The 20,662-nt window shown below is 42.1% G+C and overlaps 1 protein-coding gene across 1 annotated transcript in view; it reads right to left on the reverse strand.

The window, feature by feature from the left end:
- Window positions 1-20,662, reverse strand: part of ANTXRL (anthrax toxin receptor-like) — a 57,004-nt gene that overhangs the window by 28,544 nt on the left and 7,798 nt on the right. Inside the window, exons 2-12 of the mRNA XM_008643889.2 lie at window positions 16,514-16,585; window positions 16,313-16,384; window positions 14,119-14,200; window positions 13,983-14,016; window positions 11,973-12,052; window positions 11,791-11,859; window positions 11,512-11,592; window positions 11,348-11,408; window positions 4,309-4,407; window positions 1,971-2,040; window positions 767-845 (exon numbers count right to left, since the gene is read on the reverse strand). Of these exons, the coding sequence (XP_008642111.2) occupies window positions 767-845; window positions 1,971-2,040; window positions 4,309-4,407; window positions 11,348-11,408; window positions 11,512-11,592; window positions 11,791-11,859; window positions 11,973-12,052; window positions 13,983-14,016; window positions 14,119-14,200; window positions 16,313-16,384; window positions 16,514-16,585 (799 nt within the window). The remainder of the gene's footprint in view (window positions 1-766; window positions 846-1,970; window positions 2,041-4,308; window positions 4,408-11,347; window positions 11,409-11,511; window positions 11,593-11,790; window positions 11,860-11,972; window positions 12,053-13,982; window positions 14,017-14,118; window positions 14,201-16,312; window positions 16,385-16,513; window positions 16,586-20,662) is intronic.

Here is a 20,662-nt window from a genome sequence, read left to right on the forward strand (position 1 = left end):
GATTACAAACCAATATGACAGCATTTGGCATAGGCTATAAAAGTCCTTTTGACACTAATAACAATAAAGCTCAAGTTTGATGCAAACTGCTATCAGGTACTTCAGCCAACTTGGTTTAGACCACAAGCACAAGGTCACATATTTAATTACTGTACTTGCTTGCACCAGCTACCACTGCCTATTTTTACACCACAGCAAGAAACACATCTGCTTATCTATTAGTCAGTTTCTTAATTCTGCTTATTTGATTCCAAAAATCAGATTTTGATAAAGGATCACTTCTAGCTGTTTATCCCTTACATTCCACCTGGTCTTTTTGACTGTGTGATGCAGGACAGGCATCACTGTCCTTTTCCTCTGTGGCCTTTCCAGATACAAGTCCTAACAGTTGTATCTTTCACCCCAGATCCCATCAGAGACCCCAAGGCTCAGAGTGTTGCTCCCTGGTGCTCCTTCCATCATTTTCTCAGATGTCCTTCTGATAAGATCCTAGTTTTGAGGATCTCTCTCCTGGTGTAGGAATAGACAGGGTGCCTTTTATTGTAATTTTTTACTCAGAAAATCTATCATGATCTATCCATCATCAACAACAATTTGATCTTGAGTTGCCCTGGTTATTTTCCCAAGAGCTGCTAGGATCCAGTCAATAGCAGTGATGCAGAAGCTGCAGAGAGCTCATGCTCACTCAAGAAGGCTTTGCTTAAGCACCACCATTTCTTTCCAAGGTCTCATGGTTCCTCTGTCAAGCCCCATTGGAATTACTTACACAATGAGTGCTGGTGATGCTGACAGAGCTGGAGATGAATGTTAGCCCGTTGTTCATGCTGACTTGTAGGAAAACCACCCTAGAGCACAAAACAGATACATTTATTTTTAGTGTCATCTTTACACCCATTGTTACCTTTACTCTGTTTTAGCCACTGGTTTATGAGCATGCATGGATAGCATATCCTGTTGAGTCAGGGCATTTTCATGCCCTCAGGCACTTACCTGCATTTGACTCCCTGCCCAGGAGCCACCCTTTTCATGTTACCTTTATTGAGCTGGGACATTTGCTCTTTATTAAAAAACCCCCATCCCATCTGGGGCTAAGGGCACTAGGACAGTGAGTCATAACAGAATGCCTCAGAAAATAGCAATACTACTGGAGTTAGCATGAGAAACTTTAAGACTTTTTTATTTATTTAAAGAAACCCTTCTGCCAATGAGTCAGAATGTGTTCTTTTGTATCAAGCAAATCCAGAACACCTGCACTGAGACCAAGAAGGGTAAACACACTGAAATGCCAGTGAAATTCAAGAAGAATCTTCCCTAGCCATTCTGCAATATCAGAGAAAGAGTCCAAGGGAGAAAAAAAAAATTAAGTGATAATAAAAAAATGACAAAACCTCACCAAATTAATTTCCTTCACCCACAAATACAGAAGGGGAGGGAGGCATTCACTCTTAGCCCCAGTACAATATTTAAGCACCCACAAGATCACCTAGGGAAAAGGAGACATTGTGCCATGTCTAGCAGAAGTCTACAGGATTAAAAAGGCTGAAAAATATCAACACTAGACACAGCAGAGCTAAGTACAGGAAGCAACATACACAATAGCAGCAAAGGAATTCGAATCAAGCATCTCCTTTCCACCAAAATTAAAAGTTTGTCTTGAATTTAATTAGCTTTTGGTCTGAAAAAACAGGATATAGGAAGAGAGGAGGAATCACCATTCTGTGATTCTATGAAATGGGGCCATGGTCCAAGAAGACCTTTGGTTAAACTGTGCTGAAGACCCAACATTAAATAAAGCTATGTGGCTCCTACTAGGAAAAGATTTGGCACAAAGGAGATGGCTGCAATATGACACACACACACAAATTTATTAGCTTGACACTTTGGGCAAAATCCTGAGCCTTTGGCTCAGTAATGACATCCTCACCCAGAAGTCCACTCTCTCTTGACACATGCTGGAAAGCAATACTCACTGTCCAGCATCTTCTATCACTGGGGCAGGGCAGAGTAAGTATGTATCATGAACAAAAGTCGGCTTTTCATCTGAAAAGAAATTATTATAACTATCAGGGGTGAAAAAATAAGTTGTTCCAAGCAGGCCATCCCCTTGAGAAGCACTGACACCAATGACAGCCACAGATGAACTCAGTATATTGGCAAGTACCAATACTCCCCAATAGTGCTGATTACAAATCCAAGTATAGAATAACCATTCATATTGATGACAACATGATGCTATCAGGCTAGAGATATCACAGCGAAGAACTGGAAGTTTATCTCTGTTCCTGACAGCAGTGATCAGCATTTGGAATTCAGCTTTGAGATCTATTCATCATGTCTATCATAAAATTACATGCAACCTCTACTCACACTGAATACTCTGACCCCTCAAGTTACTCAAGGGCTCAAAAGTTTAGGGTTCAATTTTTGTCAGCCTATGTCCAAACACACAGAGAAAAGACTCCAAGGCTGCACTGCCTGAGCCCAGGAAAAAGGAAGGAGAGAGAAGGGGTGGAGCTGAAATGGAAAAATACTGGGGCAAAAAAAACCCAAACCCAAGTGATGGTTGGTCATTTACAGGGAACAGGCACAGAGGGGCCATGACTGATGTTAGCATGAGGACCTGCTCTGCACTAGCTGCTTCTCCTGGACCCAACCTCCCCCCTGTGACAGCATCATCTGTAAACAGCCCATGCTTCTAAGGGTTTGGTGCAGGCAAAGTCAAACACAAGGGTATACATGTCTTCCCACCTCCTTGGACTCCACTGCTCCAGGAATCAGCAGTGTTAATCCTGTTGCTTTCAGAAGTCACATCCAGAAAGCCAAGTCTTGTGAATACAGGCAGGAGGGGAAAGTGTGTAAGCTGAAGCACAAGAGCACACACACCACTCCAGTGACTATAGCTTAGCTCTGAATGGCCAGCAAAGCAACTGTGGTGCCAGCCTGGAGAAAGACTGGTCTACAAGAGGCAAACCCAAGGGGGTTATGGGCTGATAAAAGCTGCCATCTTATTTATACTTTAGAGGCTTGTTTAGTCTTTTTATCTAGGAAAAAAATTAACTCAAGCAACAACAGATGTAAGAGTTGTTCCTTCATGCTTCAAGCACACCTGAAGACAGAACTAATTTCCCTGCCTTGGCAGAGATAAGGGCATGGAAATCAGTGATATGTTTTAGGGCCAGCCTGAGGGGGAAAAAAAGCCAGCATAGATCAGCATGTCATCAGAACAGCAGTTGAAAACCTAACCCAAGGAAAACACAGCGTGGAGTTGGAACGGAATCAGACAAGTTTCCCTCCTGTGTATTTCCAGGCTCAGGTCAGCACTTACTGTGTGAAGTCCAGTCAAGGTGCTAATGACTGGGGACAAGGAAGAAAAAGCAAAATGTCTGTCTAGCTGATAAACCACAAAAACCAAATCCTGGTTAAAGCATATCTGTAAGTGGCATAAATGCAAGACCACCAGAGCTGATTGACTGCAGTGTCGACATAGACAACTGGGATGGGAAATGAAGGAGCAATTCATGTGCTCCCTCTGGTAAGTGAATTCACTGCTAGGAAAGGCACCAGTCTGGCCACGACAGAATATGAAAGCCTCTACTGTGCTCAGGCCACAAGGGTAGCATATATGAAAGAGGAGCAGAGCTCCCCTCCCCACACCATGCTTCACTCTGCCAGACACACACAGCTTCTCAGGAATGAGAGAGGACTGCTGAGAAACTGGACATTCCATCTTTTTTTGGCCACTCAGTCCTTTGCCTTGCTGCTGAGACAGCAAATGAAGGACCCTGTTCAGCACAGCAATGACAGCAAGTTTCCATGTTACAGAGTCACTGCAATGGGACCAACACCTGGTGTCAGAGAGGAACAGAGCATGCCTGGGAGGCCTGGCTTTATGGCAATTGTCTTCTAAGTTGGTGAATAAAAACTCTGAAAACACCACCAGAGGATGAAGATAGCACTATTTCTTTTTACTGGTGATGAACAAGGGAATAGGAAGCAATTTTAAGTTTCCATCTTAAAACCTGATCCCCAGTCCTCTCTTGCTGTATGCAGCACCCATGTGCATCACTACAACGGTGCCAAGGTCACGGTGCAGCAGCATGCCCCGTGCGAGCGCTCACAACACAATGCCCGCAGGTCACTGCATTGAATAAGGATGAATTTCAAGCTTCTTTTGAGTTCACAGCTCTACCCCAGCTCCCTCTCACATCTGCTGCAAGGACTCCCCTTAACATGGATGAGAGCTGGCCTGTGTCCTGTGAGGTGACACAGCCACAGGGGTCACTGCAATCCACCAGCCTGCAAACTTACTGATCGTGAGGCTGTCATTGAGCTTGAAGCTGCAGAGTACCTGGTCGATATTTCTTGCATGATAAAAGCCGTTGCCTCTTACCACAACTTGAAAGGACTCTGTAAGTGAAAATACAGAAGATTTATGAGAAATAAATAAAGCATTTCTGTTCAGAGTGACACGAATTAAAACATGACAGTAGCTGTTCTCTGCCCTATGCTTGAAATAAAGCATTCACACTGACATTCCCTCTATTCAGCAGCAATGTCCAAAAGTGGCATTAGGGCTCCAGAGACTTCTCTTTGTTTCAAATCAGCTCCAACAAGTGTAACACAACTGCAAAGCCTTAAAGGTGCCACAGTAAAACTAAGTCTGACTTAACTGATGTTATCTCATGGTTCCTCCACGGTTTTTGGGGCAGACACCTTTGCTAACCACAAGTACCAGTCCTTCCACCTAATCTTCATGGCAGATGGCACAAGGCTTTCAGCAGCAGCTCTGTTCAGGCAGATGCTGACAGACAGAACTCCCCTCCTAAACCTCCTGTGACTCAGAGAGAAAGTTTTGCATCTGGTACAAACCTTGGGAAAAACCAGTGCTCCTGCCCATGCACCAACTGAGTCCATGCATAGCCCCACTAAAATCTGCTCTGCATGGGAATATCCAAGGACCCAGGCACCACTGTTTTCTTTGTGCTCTTCTCCCACATCCCTGCCCCAGCAGCTGAAACCACCAGTGGCACAAGGAGAAACCTGCCACCACTTCTGTTGCTTTAGTCCTGATAGGGAAGGCACCTGAGATTTTTGACATTATTGTGATAAGAACTATGATTTATTCATCCAAGCAGGAGAAGTATCATCAGGTTTGGGTTTTTTGGCAAACATTCCAATAGCCTTTTTACTCACAGAGCAGTTTTGCACTTGAGTAAAGCCAAATCTCTGTAAGAAGTGAGATGACAACAGCACATGCCCTCCACTACTGATCATGTTGCAGTGCACTGAGCTTACTCACAAACCTAAAAAATAACTCTCTTTATTGCCAGAGAGATCAGTAATGCCTGGCTGAGCATCTACTGGAACTAGAAACATGCAGGGGACGGGAAGGGATAGAGACAGGTAGAGGTAGGATTGCTGAGTTTATGCCTATCACGAAAGCACCTGGTGTCACCATACCCAGTACAGTTAGAGACAGAAAAGGTAACTCAAGGAAGAAAAGTAGAAAGAAATCTGGCTTTGTTTTCTCAGCTTCTCCCCAGCAAGCTTTTAAAGTTATTCCTTAGTAACCTACATAGTTAACACTTCTCCTTGGAGCTCTAACAACACATCAGTTTGCTATTCTTCCCTCCCTTTTACTGTACCCAGGTGAAGCCCAACACAGAGCCATAGTCCCCTTTCTGCTAGGTTAAGCCTGAACTGCCAAACTAGGCCCAAGATGCCCCAGGAAGGGAAGTGGCAAGGGAAACTTGGTACACAAAAAGCTATTGTGGCCACTACACTGACCACAGAGGTAATACCTTTAATGTAAGCAGGTGGAGAGACATGTTACAAATTTGTTCTGTCCCCAGCACACTTTTGAAACTCCCTTTGACACTGCACACAAGCTGACAGCTGAGATCCCTGGCACACAGCAAGGGAAAGCACAGAAGTTGCACTTTCACGCATGAATCTCCCACTTTAACCAAATCCTCCACAGATGCTGTTCAGAGGCTCTCACACCAGCCTCTGAGCAGCATCTGAGGCCAGCCCAATACATGGGGAATAACAGCACAACACAGGACCAATTAATCTTCAAGTTTCACATAGAAAAATATGAATAAATTATACAGTACTCCACTAGTAGCAAGTAAAACCACAAAGAAGTCTACATGCATCGTCATTTATACTTTGATGAACATGCCAAAAAGGAGAGCAAAACAATGTTGGTAGGATTGAGGGGAGCAGTACACAATTTTTAGCAATGTAAGATTTGGCTTTTAGTAATGTTCCATACAAGGCACTGCCATGTTATTTGTATGCTTTGGAGGGAGGAATCATTATTGGATAACGCTGCATGAGACCCAAAGGTGGTTGAAATACATTCAGCCTCATCTGCTGCCCTTCATCATCAAGCTACTGCAAGGCAAGCTAGCACAAAGATGTGAGGTGCTTTAACTTTCCTGTACAGACAGCTTTTTGCCAAAACCACTCACTCATTGCCATTCTCACTGCATTGAGATCTAATGCAACTCCAGGTGATTTGGACTAGGGCATCGACAAATTACAATCAAGCACTGGAAATCCACACTGTGGGATATGCCCAGCCACTGCCCTGGAGGGATGTCTGCTGAGATAAAAGATTTTGCAATCGCCCAGCAGGACTCCCTGGAAAGGCAACTACTTTGGGTCATGGCGAGGAAAGGTAGACCCACAATCCTTTGGGATACCCTCTGCAGATCATTCTGTAACCCATTGGTCTGTCCCAGACCCTCTGTAATCCATTGGTCACCTTGCTGATCCCCTGTATCCCTATAAAGGCAACCTCCCTCTCACACTCTGGTTTTCATCATGGTAACTTGCTCTAGAGCAGGGCTCTGAACTGACAAAAGCCACAAGGTAGACAGGAATCAAAGAAGATATTTTGGGAGGAGGAAAAGAAAATAGCTACTGGAGTGAATTTTGAAATGAAACATGTGCTTAGGCACCTTGCTAAAGAAAGATGATAAAATTTGAGATCTCAATGAGCACACCAAGAACCAAATACACAAATCCAGCATCAGAATTTGGCCTCTCTTTAATGGGAAGGGTTATACATCCTGGCTCTCACTGGGGGTGGTGGGCATTTCTTTAAACAAATGAAAATGAACTGTAGGGCAGATTCATCTGCTTCTTACTCCAATAAGAATCTTGAGTTACTCTTAGTCAGATTCATGCCTTGAGCCATTCCACATCTAACCCAGCTGATATACTGAGAATTATTCTTTATGAGCATCCCTTTTTTTGCCAGCAGAGCTGAGAGTCATGACCAGCCCTGAGGGCAGCTGGGCCTCTGCCCACCCACCAGAACTACCTGCCTGGGACCACACACTGCCAGACTTGCTTGTAGCCAGTCCAATTCACCATGGCTTAAACACCCAGCCAAGGTGATAATTTTTTTCCCCATCTCAATTTTATATTTTATATTTTAGAAGAAGCTTGCTAAAACGAAACTGTACTTAAATTTTTCTTCCCCTTCTCATGAATTAATGGCCTTAAAAGGCAGCAATCACAAAAGCTTACTTGGTAGCTGTTTCAGTGTCTTTAAAAAGATGCAGCAAGTAAGAAACTTTCAACACAAGACATCAAAGGTAAAAGCTACACCTAGAAGTTTAGTCTTGTCAGGACAGTTTACCTCTCCCGCCGTTCTTTTCACTGTGATGGCCACTCTGCACAGTCAGTTGTGAACACGCGATTGGGCAGTAACCTGTCCACCAACACAAGCTGACAATACACCAGACTTGCAGGGAAATGTAAACAGCTGGTACTGGGTTTGTTGTTGCTGTTCAGAAACCTGTCCCCTTGGTTGCTCTGGAGCATTAGCGTGCTCTGGATGATGGTCTGTTGAAATGGCTAATTCCATTTAATTTTGTGCTCTGGCCCTGGCTGCGTCCTTTTCTGCCTTAGTTACTGTCAGATCACAGATTGCAGCTTTTGACAAGACAGCGAAGGGAAAAAGGTCAGCACTGAAATAACCGGGCGGCGCTGGCAGCGAGATGGTAGATTGAGGCTGGTGTGCACTGGCTGTGCTGTCGGCTCCGCTTCTCTGACTCTGATGAGAAGCTGACTGCTTTCATCCACACCTGGTAGTTGATGTGGCCACTAGGATGCCACATCCAACAAAACCTTTCAATCACATCTGCGTACCATAAGCATAATCAAAGCAATGATGCTGTCAAATGGGATATGAGGCACCTCTGATGCTGCACTGATAGCCTGCTTACAGGCTGCATGTCTTGGTCACTTTAAATCAGAGGGAACACGAAGGACCCAACTACACCGCTCCACAATGGGGACAATGAATTTGCAGGGTCAAAAAGCATTAAACATCAGATAGCTGTCACAATACGACGAGATCAATTTGTAACTTGACTTGCCAGATAGCTTTGTCACAGAAAGCCAGAGTCCCAACTGGAATTGTCAACACACAGAAATTGTTCCATTAGCCTTTTACTAAACCTCTGGCAAGTCAAAAATGAAGCCAAGATCATCAGTAATCACCAGTGCAGTAGTAACTACGAGAACACTTAAAAGGAGTGGCTCAGACCCTGCTTTAAGCCCTGATCATAACTTGTTTCCACTGAGCCATACAAACCCCGCATGATCTCAAACCAAATTGCAAAAATTATCAGCAATGCTAAATAAAGGCTAAACCAATTATCACCTCACTCAGGTAAGTTTCATACAAAAGTGTGGACAGACACACATTTCAGGGCTGTAAACAGATAAATATCTTTGCTGGAGAGTGTGATAATATACTGCACTCTTTTCAGAGGTCTATTATTTTTCAATCATCATTTTGAAATGCAAATTTCTATTATGTATTTGAAAAACCAACCAGGCAAATAAACATTCCTAGCCCAAAAAGGCAAGGAATGGTGAATTTCTAGAAAATGTTACCTTCTAATTTTCAGCCAGTGGGTACATCCACCATGCAAGTGTATACATATGTTTTGATGTAGGTTTCAGTGGCTATGTATCTTAACACAATAATCATTATCAGTAAATTATATCAGTAATTACCTGTATTGAAAATGCATAAAAATTCTGATGTTAATGCAAAAAAATAGTGAAGCCTATGAAGTAAAGTCCAAATTAAGCACATTAAAAAAATAAACCACATTACATATAGAGTAACGCTAACTCTCCAGTGAACTGAACTCAAGATCTGGATTCACACTACCATGAAAAAAGTTTAATCCCAGGGGATTCCTTCCAGGAGACAGTGGTGCACACAGCTATACAGATGAACCTCCAGCTAAGTTGAATTAAGAGGGATAATAAAGGATAATAAATCTAAGCACAAATGTAAATATTTGTAACCTCATACTATAAAACCTCTTGCAGGAGGTAATTTCAGCCGTGGCTTACAGGATAATAATAAATGCTATTACAGGCCTGATTCTTAGTGCTTAAGACCTTAATACTTTAAATACAACAGTATACAAACAGTGCACACCATGTGGAGCTGCAGCTCTGGCTTCCTCCCATTTTCAAGCTCTCTGCTGCTACAAACAAACCTTCAAGCACGTGGAGATTGGGCAGCAAAGCTTCACCATGTGCCAGCCCTTGCTTGGTCAACAGAACAACAGGGACAGAGCAAACCTCAGAATTTAGTGGGAAAGAATTCACTTAAAGCACTTTCACTTAAAGTGAAAGCACTACCTTGCTGAATCAGCAGCAACACACAGAAATTGATTCTGCCCAGTTTATATTCATCTTGCTTCCCACAAAGGCAATGAAAAACTTCTACAAATCCAAGTAAGGCAACAATATTTTTTGGGGTCTTTTTGTAAGGGCAAACTATTTTTAAAGAGTACTTGTGTAATTTTAATCACATTTGTCATAAAGTTGTTTACCTAGCAAGCTTAGCAAAAATTGAAGTGGCTTGAACTCATTATCCTTTGGGAAAAAAAAAAAAGAAATTCTACTCTTTTTGCTGAAATATATTAATTTTATTGGAAGAAATTTTTTTCTTCAGAATTTTTTTCTTAAATACTCCATAAAGATATTTTCAACACTCTATTTGAAAAAATTATTTCAAATTCAACTTTCCAATATTCTTAACATTGTTCCAAAGAATTGAAAGAATACTACTGAAATCCTTCCTATTGGAATGCTCACATTTTCATGTAGCTAAATGAATTTTTGTTTAACAGGATATCTTGCAATAAGCTTTGCACAAAAAATTGTTAGGTATACAATAATTAGGCAAAAATAGGAAAGTATCATTATGAGATAAAAAGCTTTAAATGTCAAAGCTTTAAAACTGTTTTTTTAAATTCAACTCCACAATATTTTTAAAAGTAAAATCATTCCTTTAAATTTTCTACAGATGAGATTTTACATCTAGTCCACAATAATATACTTAGGAATAATTCAAGAGACACAAGGATGTTTCATGTTAAATTGAAACATTCGGGGTAAGATCATATAGTGATTGACATGTGAAAATGAAGAGTAAACAATTTCTCTTCTGTGATACTAAATTTTTCATGAGTTTCATATTTTATCTGTTTTCAAGGTCAGCTTTCATGCATCATTGCCATTTTTTATGTGCTCCCTTTTACAGTGTACAAGGGAATGAACACAAGACACTAACACTACAGCTAAATAACCATGCTGAAAACTGTACCTTGCAGCAAACTTATGGTGTCACTCTTACTCTGCTGCAATGGCTTCTACAGTAGATACAAACACAGCACGAGAATTGCTAACATAAACCAGAACAAATCCAAGTTAAATATACTAGATACGAAAGGCATGAAATTATCAACAACTCCTCTGGGTATCCTTCATGTTTACCATAAAGAAAAATGGTTCTTTCAGACAAGTAAAACATTAGCATTTCAGAAAACACAAGAGGTATCTTGGCCTATGCAGCAAATCATATTTGGTTTAATAAACCTTACATTTCTGTAAGTGTTTTGCAAAATCTTGTTCTAACTGCTGACAAGTCTTAGCAGATCCCAGGAATGCAGTCTTTCCAGAAATTTGTGAGATATTGCCTTTAGACCTTAAAACATCTCTGTCAGTCTGGCTTTACATTACTTTTCTTCTCTCTCTCTCAGATTTTTTAAAAAGTGGTGTCCCCAATTCGCTGTTACTTCTGTCAACTCTCCAAGCTGGTACTCAGTCACAGCAGCTGCATGTTTATTGTCAGAATGTTTTTCTCAAGCTGAGAAGGAACATGCAGGGCTTTAGCCATGGCCTGAGAGGATGCTCTAACACAACCACAGGCTTCGTCTCCAATACCACATTAGGTAGTTACTGACATTTCATCAGTGTGATTCATTTGCCTTAACACACTGTTCTTGTGGAAACTTACCTCCTGCACAAACACTGGATGGTTCAGCTGCTAGGATCTCAATGCAAGACTTCTTCAGAATCTAAAAGATTTAGATAAGCGAATTTTTTGGTAACCATTTTCATCTATGTTTTATTAATGCAGGAAAGGGCACCCTTTACTGCATTTCAGAATATCCAACTTACTGAATCAATGGTTCCTCTTAGGGCATAAAAGCCTCCCTTAACTGGAAAAACATGATCGATGCTGTCAGCAATCGTTGACAGCTGCAAAGAAAGACAATCATAAATCATGAGGAAAACAAAATTACAGTGAACAAAACCAGGCCCTTTCATACTTGTTAAAAGACATCACACTGACACAAAATGATTTATGCCTCAAGTAATTAAATAAATGCCTTCATCTGATGCCCTTACTTGTGCAGTAGCATAACAGAAAAACACAAGAGAAAGCAAGCAAGTTACCTGAGTTTCATTGAAATCTTTCACTCCAACACAATAAACAATAGCTCCAAAGCTTCTGGCTCTGTTGGCCTAAAAAAACCAAGAACTGCCATTAAGTGCAAAGCTATATAATCAGTGGAGCCAGCAGTAAATGTGTACAGGTTTGACATAAATTAGTTTGGACAAACACAGAAGTGACTTACTTCTTGTTCAGCATAATAAAACTGAGCATCTTGCAGCTCTCCATCCGTCAGGGCAATAATCACACTCGCGGTCCGAACTCCTACACGGAGGGCAGTTAACAACAGATTGCATACACATGACACAAGATTCAGCAATGGAAAAAAATGTTTGGAGTGAGGCAATCCTTTCTGCCAACAAATAAATACAAACCCATAAGGCCAGACTCTCAGCCTGCTTTGTATGGAGTTGGTGATACACCAGCTGAAGGCCAGATGCAAGGCATGCAATGAGCCAAAACCTGCACACCTTCACATCACAAGCGTCACTGGAGGGGGAGTGCTGCTCTAACGAGGCCCACACACCAACCTTTCTGTTCTGCATTAAATACATCACCTACCAAGACTACAGCCAGACCTTTCACATGGAGAACAGACGAAATGGGTTTGCAGAGAAGGAGAGGTTTCCCCTCTTCTCTTGACAAATTTGTCTCTAGATAAACATTGGCCAGAGATTGTGGTAAGAGATAGCTCTGCAAAAGGAGCTTTCCTGCCATCCTACCTTCCCCTCCAGCAGGCTTTGAAAGAGCAACCCCACTGAACATGGCATGAAATGGGCTTCTATAGGGAGGTCAGTCCTACAGTTCTCAAGCAACAAGAACTTCCAGTGAAATTCATAGGAATTCTGAGCATGTGAAAATCTTAAGATCAGGTTCATTAGAAAGACATCATGTCTTGTGATACAACATTTCATATCCCATCTAAACTTAAGTGAAAAGGTTGTATAGACTGCAGAGATTTATATATGTAATGGAATATAGAATACATTGCTACCTAGAAAAATGCAACCTGTTAACAAAATTAGACCAAATTAACATGCAAACTATGGTTCAACCAACCATTTTGAGTCCATAGTTCTTAAGCCAAGTAAATAATACACATACATGTTACTTTCAGGCATGTATTTGTTATTTTTTCAAAATAATCTGCTACAGTTTCAAGTGTCTTCCCCCATACTGGCTGAAATTAAAGACTGATTAGTTCTGACAGTTTTCTTATGCCATGCAGTCCTTCCCATGTCATGTCAGACACAGACATAAATCTTAAAAAAATGACCTGCAACTTGGGGGAAAAAATAGCTTGGATTCCCTTTTTTTTTTTTCTGCCCAGCACCCTTGAAAAATGCTGAAAAAACCTGGAGATCTTATTTTGTTTTCTTTTCAACACTTGTTTCTTCCTTGGTAGCTTAGCTTCTAAATCCAGATCTCATCTACTCTTTTTCTTTCCTAATTCAATTTACAGAATACTTGATTAGCTCGCAGCTATATACTATGAAGTAAAATTGTTTTCAGTTGGACACTTCAGGACTCCTGATTTTACTGGCAGAAATGCTGCAACACTGTGCAGAGCTGCTGCCCCTACTCACACAGCCTATTTTAATAAAAAACCACTGACCTGTTTCTCCATCTTCCAAAGAGACAATCAGCTCACAAATGAGAGCAACCTCACACCAGGGTATGAACTAGGCAAGTCTTGTTAACTAACTAGGTCTTCTTTCGGCACAGAAAAAAACCACAAATACACTTTCTTCTAAAAATTTAGTGAAAACGCACATTTTAGCAACTCAGAATCTGAACACACATCATTCACACCGATGCAAAGTCCTCCTTCACACCTACACTAATGAGAACAAGGATGTGGGACCACAAAGCAGATGGGGTGAGTGCATCGGGACAGAAGAAGGAGAGCGCGGGTATTCCTGTCTCCTGGGTGCAAGATGGGCAGCTCCGGCTGCAATGGTTTGGTCTGCATTCTGCAATGGTCAGATCTGGGATCATACTGGTCTTCTCTGATCTCAATAAACCATGAATCACACATATAAAAGTAGGGCTGTATCAAAATGGAATGCAGTGTTGCATAACACCACTCCTTCTCCAATACATCTTGCAGCGGGTTTACTGCAGGTCATAAAAAGAACTATAATCCCTGTCTTTTCCATGCAGATATCCACTATGAATGATATACAACACATACCTCCATAGGTTTCATGGTAAATTTGCTCATTTGCCTGCAACGAAGTGTAGAACATGGTTAGCTCTGAAGTATACCAGCAGGAAGTAAGCAAAGTTTATATGTGTAAAACAAAGAAAGTAGGTGCCATGATGTGTACCCTTTTAAATCCTTCATGCATGAAGGTGTCTCCTCCAGGGAGTTCTTCCTTAAGAACGTTGAGCCCTCGTCTTATGGCTTCCCTTTGGATTGAAAAAAAACCAGAAATAAACAAAGAAATCCCAGGAAAACATTTTATTAGAAGATTTTTTTGTTGTTGTTGTTGTTGAGATATTCCTGTACCACAGCTAGATTATGCACCCTGTCAATCAACTGCACAGAGTGCACAGGCATCAGTTGAAACACTGGTTGAACCAAGATTTTTTTCAAACCCCACAATTTCTAAGCCAAACACACAGGGGAGCACAAAACCAGACACAGGGTACAGCATTAGGGTAACATATTTTAAAGATGCAATTCTGTCCCTGCTCCTTCATTCTCATATACTCTCAGGATAAGATTGAATTAAAGCCAATGCCAGATATTAAACTTTGACAAACTGCAGTACACAACAGAGTTGTAAAGCTTATGACCCTGTCACAAAAACGGGACAAATTAAAACTCCACATTGAACCAGTCATCACAACAGTCTGGATTAGGATTTTTCCATTTTAAAGACAGAGGCCAAAAGATAAGAGAACAGGATGGGAATGATGAGAATTTCCTATCCTAGAACAGGGACTGATCAACCTTCCTGGGGCATAGATTACTCCCTGGAAAGATAAGCACATGCATGTCATGACCCCTGTTGCACAGCTTCTTACTCCCCAAACACCTATCAACCAAGAGAATTGTTCAGGGACATTAATCATTTAATTGACCACTGATCACCAAAAGACCCTGATTCTTGATGAAGTTTTCATTATATTAGTGGAACACAAGGCACAAATATTCAACAGATAAGACACACACAGGCAGTTCAAACATCAGCTCCAGATGCCATGGGGCAGCCTTTTTTTAAGAGAATAGTGAGAACCTTTCTAAACTCCATTTTGCAACTGGGTATTTTAGATGACACAATCACAATTACAGAGAATACAGGAGGCTATATGGGATGAAGGTAAAAATCAGGAACTGGGGTTGGGGATGTCCATAGGGCAAAAGTCCCATTTTTACCATTCTGAGGTATAAATGAGCTGAAAAGGCACAGAGTGATCCATACAGGGAACAGGAGTTCAGGACAGGAAGCACTCTAATACCATGTTCAGCATATTGACGGAGGGCTCCTGTCTACTTTCCACCTTGCAAAGAGGAGATTCACCCAGGGAAATGTAAGCAAGTCTGAGCTCTGTCACCAACATACATGGAGACCAGAAACAAAACTCAAGGGAGCCAGCAGAAATGCAAGAGCCCTGCAGGATTTTTGGATTTGGATGAGACCCTGGAGTACAAAGTTGAGGGAGTAGTTGTTCTTTCTGCTCCAAAGTTCCCATTATTTTATAGGGTGCCCTGTACTATTGAGGCCCTCTCACACAGACAGCAGCAGCAGTGAAAGTGAAGGCTTTAAGCTGAAATGAAAAAAAAAATACCTAGAAACACCCCAATGACGGGGATTTGTATGTGTAAGGCAAAATAAATTTTAAAAATAATACTTTCTGGGGGGTGGGATTTTTTTGTGTTGGGGCTTTTTTCAGTGGCGGTTTGGGGTTTTTTAAAGAAAGAGAATTTGGTTGTGAAGTTGGCAACAAAAATTTTGCTCCAGCTTTTTCTTTTACAAAGCCTGTCACTTGGCTTTACAAACCATCCCTACATGGGTACCATTTGCAGGCAGCCCAGAAGAGGGGTGCCACAGCCTGGTGAGGTCCTGCTCCTGCACTGGGGACAAGCAGCTGCTGGTGTAAAGGTCAGGGCTTTGAGTCCCTTCCAAGGGCACTGGGGGACCCTCAGACACTCCTTTGCTCACCAGTTCAGGGTCTGAGATCTCTTACACAAAAATTACCCTTATCTGGGGAGCTGGGGATAACAAGTATGTACCTGAATCCTCAGCTGGAAATGCAGTTTCTCCCACTGTGCAATACCACAGTAAAGAACAGACAGCCCAGTGCTACCTTTCTCTTACAAAGCTGAAAAGAAAATTGAAATGGGACACCCAAACACCTTCTAAGCCCTCCTCCAGCTGGGAATGGAGGAGAGGATTTCAGTTGGCGCCACACCAAGGACCAAGACAGATCTCCAAATTCTGGGTGTGGGGCCACTCGCTGTTTGAGAGAAGGGACAGAGGGTATTTCTGGAGGAATGCTGTGGGAGGTACTTGCCTGTTCTCTGTTAGTTTCATGATCGTAGTGCCTCGTGAAGAAAAAACAATGAAAGACATCCGCAACATTGGACTGAAAGAGAAGAACAGGCCAGATCCACATCACACGTTACTTCAGCAGAAATTCATTTTCTAATAAGCACTGAACAACAAAAAAAAATTATATACAGGAAATTGAAGTATCATCTCAAAAGAACTTTACCTTATGAACTTCTCAGCTAGGCTTTCCACAAAGGAGTAAATCTCAGTCCAATGATTTTTGACACTTCCAGATCTGCATACAAAACATAATTGATTAATCTTCCTTTGCAGTGAAATTCCTTGTTCCACTTTAAATTTTAAGCCTGGCCTACTCCAAAGGTGGTTAGGGACACAAATTACACAGAGTTGTGTTGAAAGCCGTAAAAAGAACCATGAAGACAAAACCCACTGACTCAGATAAGTAGTAAGAGGTCTGAAACAGTTTACCATAAAATTTTGAAACAAGCTCAGTAAACCATTAGCTTTGGTTCCTTTTATAGTATTAAATATAAATACTTTCTTCTAGTTTAATTAATTTCACTGGACTTCATTAAATTATCTGCTATCAGAATATTTACTTTCCTAGAGCACAGCTATGCCCTTGCAGCCACACAGGAAGTCTTGACTGATCTTCTATTCTCCCAGAATGCGTGGGAGAATGTTTCCATGAATTACTGCTTGTTTCAAAAGAGAAAGCTTTTGAAATAATTCTGAAGGGAAAGGCAGTACTCTTGGATAATTTGCTGGATGAATGTTCTGGGCAGTCAAACCCTGGCTCCATTATGGATTTCTTGCGAAAACTTGGACAACTTAGTTACATGCAGAACACTTACACACTCCTGCTCCACTTCCATGATACAAAACTACATTAGTGGCACTCCCTGGCTTTTTTCTGCCAAGTCTTAGCAGGGGACTCCGATGGGACTGAGACCTCAAACAGAGCCTTGCATACAGCAACCCTACAGTAAATTATAGATTTATCTATACCATACACTTTCAATACATTAAAAAGGCTACAAAGCATGAAAGTCAATGGTTTTTAAAGCCCTCCCTAGGACTGTGGTGTTTGTGAAAGAATGACCCATTTGCTTTCCTTGCTTGCTGAACTCATCTATCAGGTGTCTCAGGCAGATAAAAAGACAGCAGGATAAATGAAATAATGGCACACAAAATCACAGGGGCTTAGATGCAGAACTAAAAACAAAGTTCTGAAACTTAACTATAAAGCAGTAGGATTCCTCTTACTGCTGTTAGGCATTTTTCTGTGTAAACATGAGAAAATAATTACATACTACAATCCTCAGTTCTACTAAGGGATTTCCAAGTGATATTATGCCAGTCACTCCTGCCCTTGTATGTCAGACACAGAAGCCCACATGTGCAATGCAGGACGGCACTGCCTGCCCTGCAGCAGTGCTGGTGGAGTGGAGAAGAGCAAAGATAAAGGGACAAGGACCAAAGGAATCTCCTGAAGTAAATAAGCTAAAATAAATCATCTTGTGTAACCCTGTGCTTTCATGCTGCTCTTCTGGAGAACTAGTGATTCATTCACAGAACAAACTGGTTATAAAAGAATGAAGAAATTTTCAGGCAGTAAGGGAGGGCAACAAAACACTAGGGACTGCTCAAACCACAGCTCTGTAGTCCCCAGTTTATATGTGCTATGCAACAACGTGCTTATAATTTGTGAACAGCACCAATGAAAGGTGCTGGCACTATTACCAAATTAACCCTATCAACACCTATAGTTCTCCAGGATTTTTATGAAAGTCCCAGGCTAAATCTCAAAACATGATGAAGTCAAAGATTTTCCTTGAATCTATCCAAGATGCATCTACAGCTCCCAACTTCTAAAAAAATTCTTTACCCCCCTGAAGCTAACACTTTCCATTTCATTCTGAGCTTGCCATCTGACTTAAATTCAACTCCTGAAATTTTCAGTGAAGTCAGTTGCCCACACAGCATAGCCATAGTCTCTTACTTGGAAAAGACTGACCTATTTTAGATGAGGTATCAAATTTCTGTGGCCAGCTGCAGAGGCACTGATGTAATCCAAAAAAAAGAAAGTAGCAGCAAATTTTCTTTTGAACTGCAACAAACCAGCATTTCCAGTACCTTCTTAGGACTGCCAGAATTACTTCTTTTTTCTCCCTTTTTTTTTTTTTCTTGGAAAGGGTACAGCCAGCAAGACTGAGAATTGACTGTAATAAATCAATAGGCACCCACCCCCAAAAAACGAGGGAGGTCTCTGTCATGGATTAGTCCTCACAGGAAGTGTACTGTGCTCTCAGAGTGCCCAGCTCTACATCACTGAGCCCTGCAGAGCAGAGTTACTTCAGCACAGCAGTGGGTGTTCTTCACCCCAAGAGGAATTCTGCACCCACATGTTGCTTACCAGCTGGGAAGTGTCAAAAGTGTCCCAGTCTATCAACAGGAAAAAGTCAAGGCCAGACAAAAATACTAGCAAGAAAATGTTGGTTTCAAAATCCCATAGAGGGAGTATCAGTGAAGTGATCAGCATTGAATCACTTTCCCCACCATACTCCTCCAAGTCCAGGTGTCTTCTCCCACTGCAAATGGTGCCAAAATGCCATCAATGCCAGTCATGTCAAACTCCTCATGAATGCCAGTGGGAATGGCCTGGCTTATAGAAGAGCCTGATTTCCCCTCCCTCCCACCCAAGCTTCCCTCTAAATATCCTTATTTGTAAAGCTATTTGTGAAGGACATTTTTGGCCATTTTGTGTCTGTGTGTGTATATATGCTTTGGAGGCTTCTTGGGTTTGGCCTGATAGTTTCTGTTGCCCCAGAGGCCTGACCTCATACCTCCAGCAATGCCAGCTTTGATGGCAGACTAAACCAAAAATTACAACACTAAAATATTTGCTATATGATACACTATGTCATCAAATACAAGTTCCACCACTGACAAACAGAACTGCCCTGCACTATTGAAAATCCTGAGCCATTCCACTGCCTTTGGAATCTTACCTTTCACACTGCAAAATCACTGCTTCTGTCAGCATAAACTAACTTGTTGCCCTTTGTGGCTGGATCATACTAGGAGAAAAAAATGTAGCACCTCAAAGATCATCACTGTGCAGAAAAAGCGGTGGGGTGGGACACACACTGGTCCACCCCCATCAACATCTGGGACTAGCTGTGGGGAAGTGACACAGACAGGGTCTATGTCACTTATGTATCCTGTTGTGGAGGTTTGTACCAGTAGGTCCACCGAGCCAGCACCGTGGCTGTCTGCAAAAAAAGAAAGCCTGTGTTGCAGTCAGATCCATCTTTCAGGCTCACGCCTCGGAGACTTCCTGCTTTCAGCCATCACCTACCTGGTTCAGCCCCTCACATCAATTAAAGGCTGCCACTACCCTGCCACGCCCTGGCCTTCCTCCCTGCACTTTCCCTGCTGAAGAAGCCCAGCCAGCCTAATGTTCTCTGCAAAGTAGTGAGGCATCACAAGACCTCTGTGGATGGTGACCCACAGCTGACAAGCAGTTTGTGTACCTTTTGGAGTCAAGTGGGATGGTGAAGCTTCAGCCCTCAGAGGTGCCATAATTCTCACAGTGAAGGAAAATACACAGTTGCTGTGGGCAGCTGGAATGTTCCAGAAAGCATCTCAGAGCATGTTTCTGCTGCTGCTTTCACTGGGGTAAACCTGGAGTGGGACCAGAGAAGTAGCAAAATTTCTCCAGGTTTATACTTATGCTATTGGGACCAGAATTCAGCTCAAGTGAAGCTAAAAAAAACCCCATAGAAGCCATTTGCCTTGAGCGCGCTCCCTGCTCCATGAGCTGTGTTCCCATTACACACAAGACAAAGAGAAAAGTCAGCAAACCACAACACAGGAAAGAATGTCCTCCCAGCCTCATCAGGACTGGGCTCGGAGGAGCAGCTGCTGCTGCAGCTCCTGCTGCTGCTCTTTTCCTTAATTTTACATTGCTACTGCTTGATAGGAGGGGGAAAAGAGGAGGGCAGTGAGTATTTCTGGGGGTGGAAGGAAGTGATGTGATTCCAAGGCATGATTCCACTCCTGCCAATTTTGGAGTGATTCCTTCTGGTTTAGCAGAGCTCTGCGTCAGCATAAAAACCATGAGCATGTTAGAATTGTGCCTATCCAATCTGAAGTATTTCACTGATGTTTGTGAAGACAAAGGGCAAGATAAATTGGAAACTTTCTCTCCTTACGTGCTCCCAGCAGCAATGGGAGCTGGAGCCCAGAGAAACGAAGCAGCACAACCCTGGCATAAGGGGTGCCACTTTCAGCCCAGTCAGTTCAGCAGGCAAATAGCAGGAGGGCCAGTTGTGTCTGTCCTAGAGCC

The sequence above is a fragment of the Corvus brachyrhynchos genome, unplaced genomic scaffold, assembly GCF_000691975.1.
Source record: "Corvus brachyrhynchos isolate BGI_N302 unplaced genomic scaffold, ASM69197v1 scaffold61, whole genome shotgun sequence".
In the NCBI taxonomy this organism is placed as follows: Eukaryota; Metazoa; Chordata; class Aves; order Passeriformes; family Corvidae; genus Corvus; species Corvus brachyrhynchos.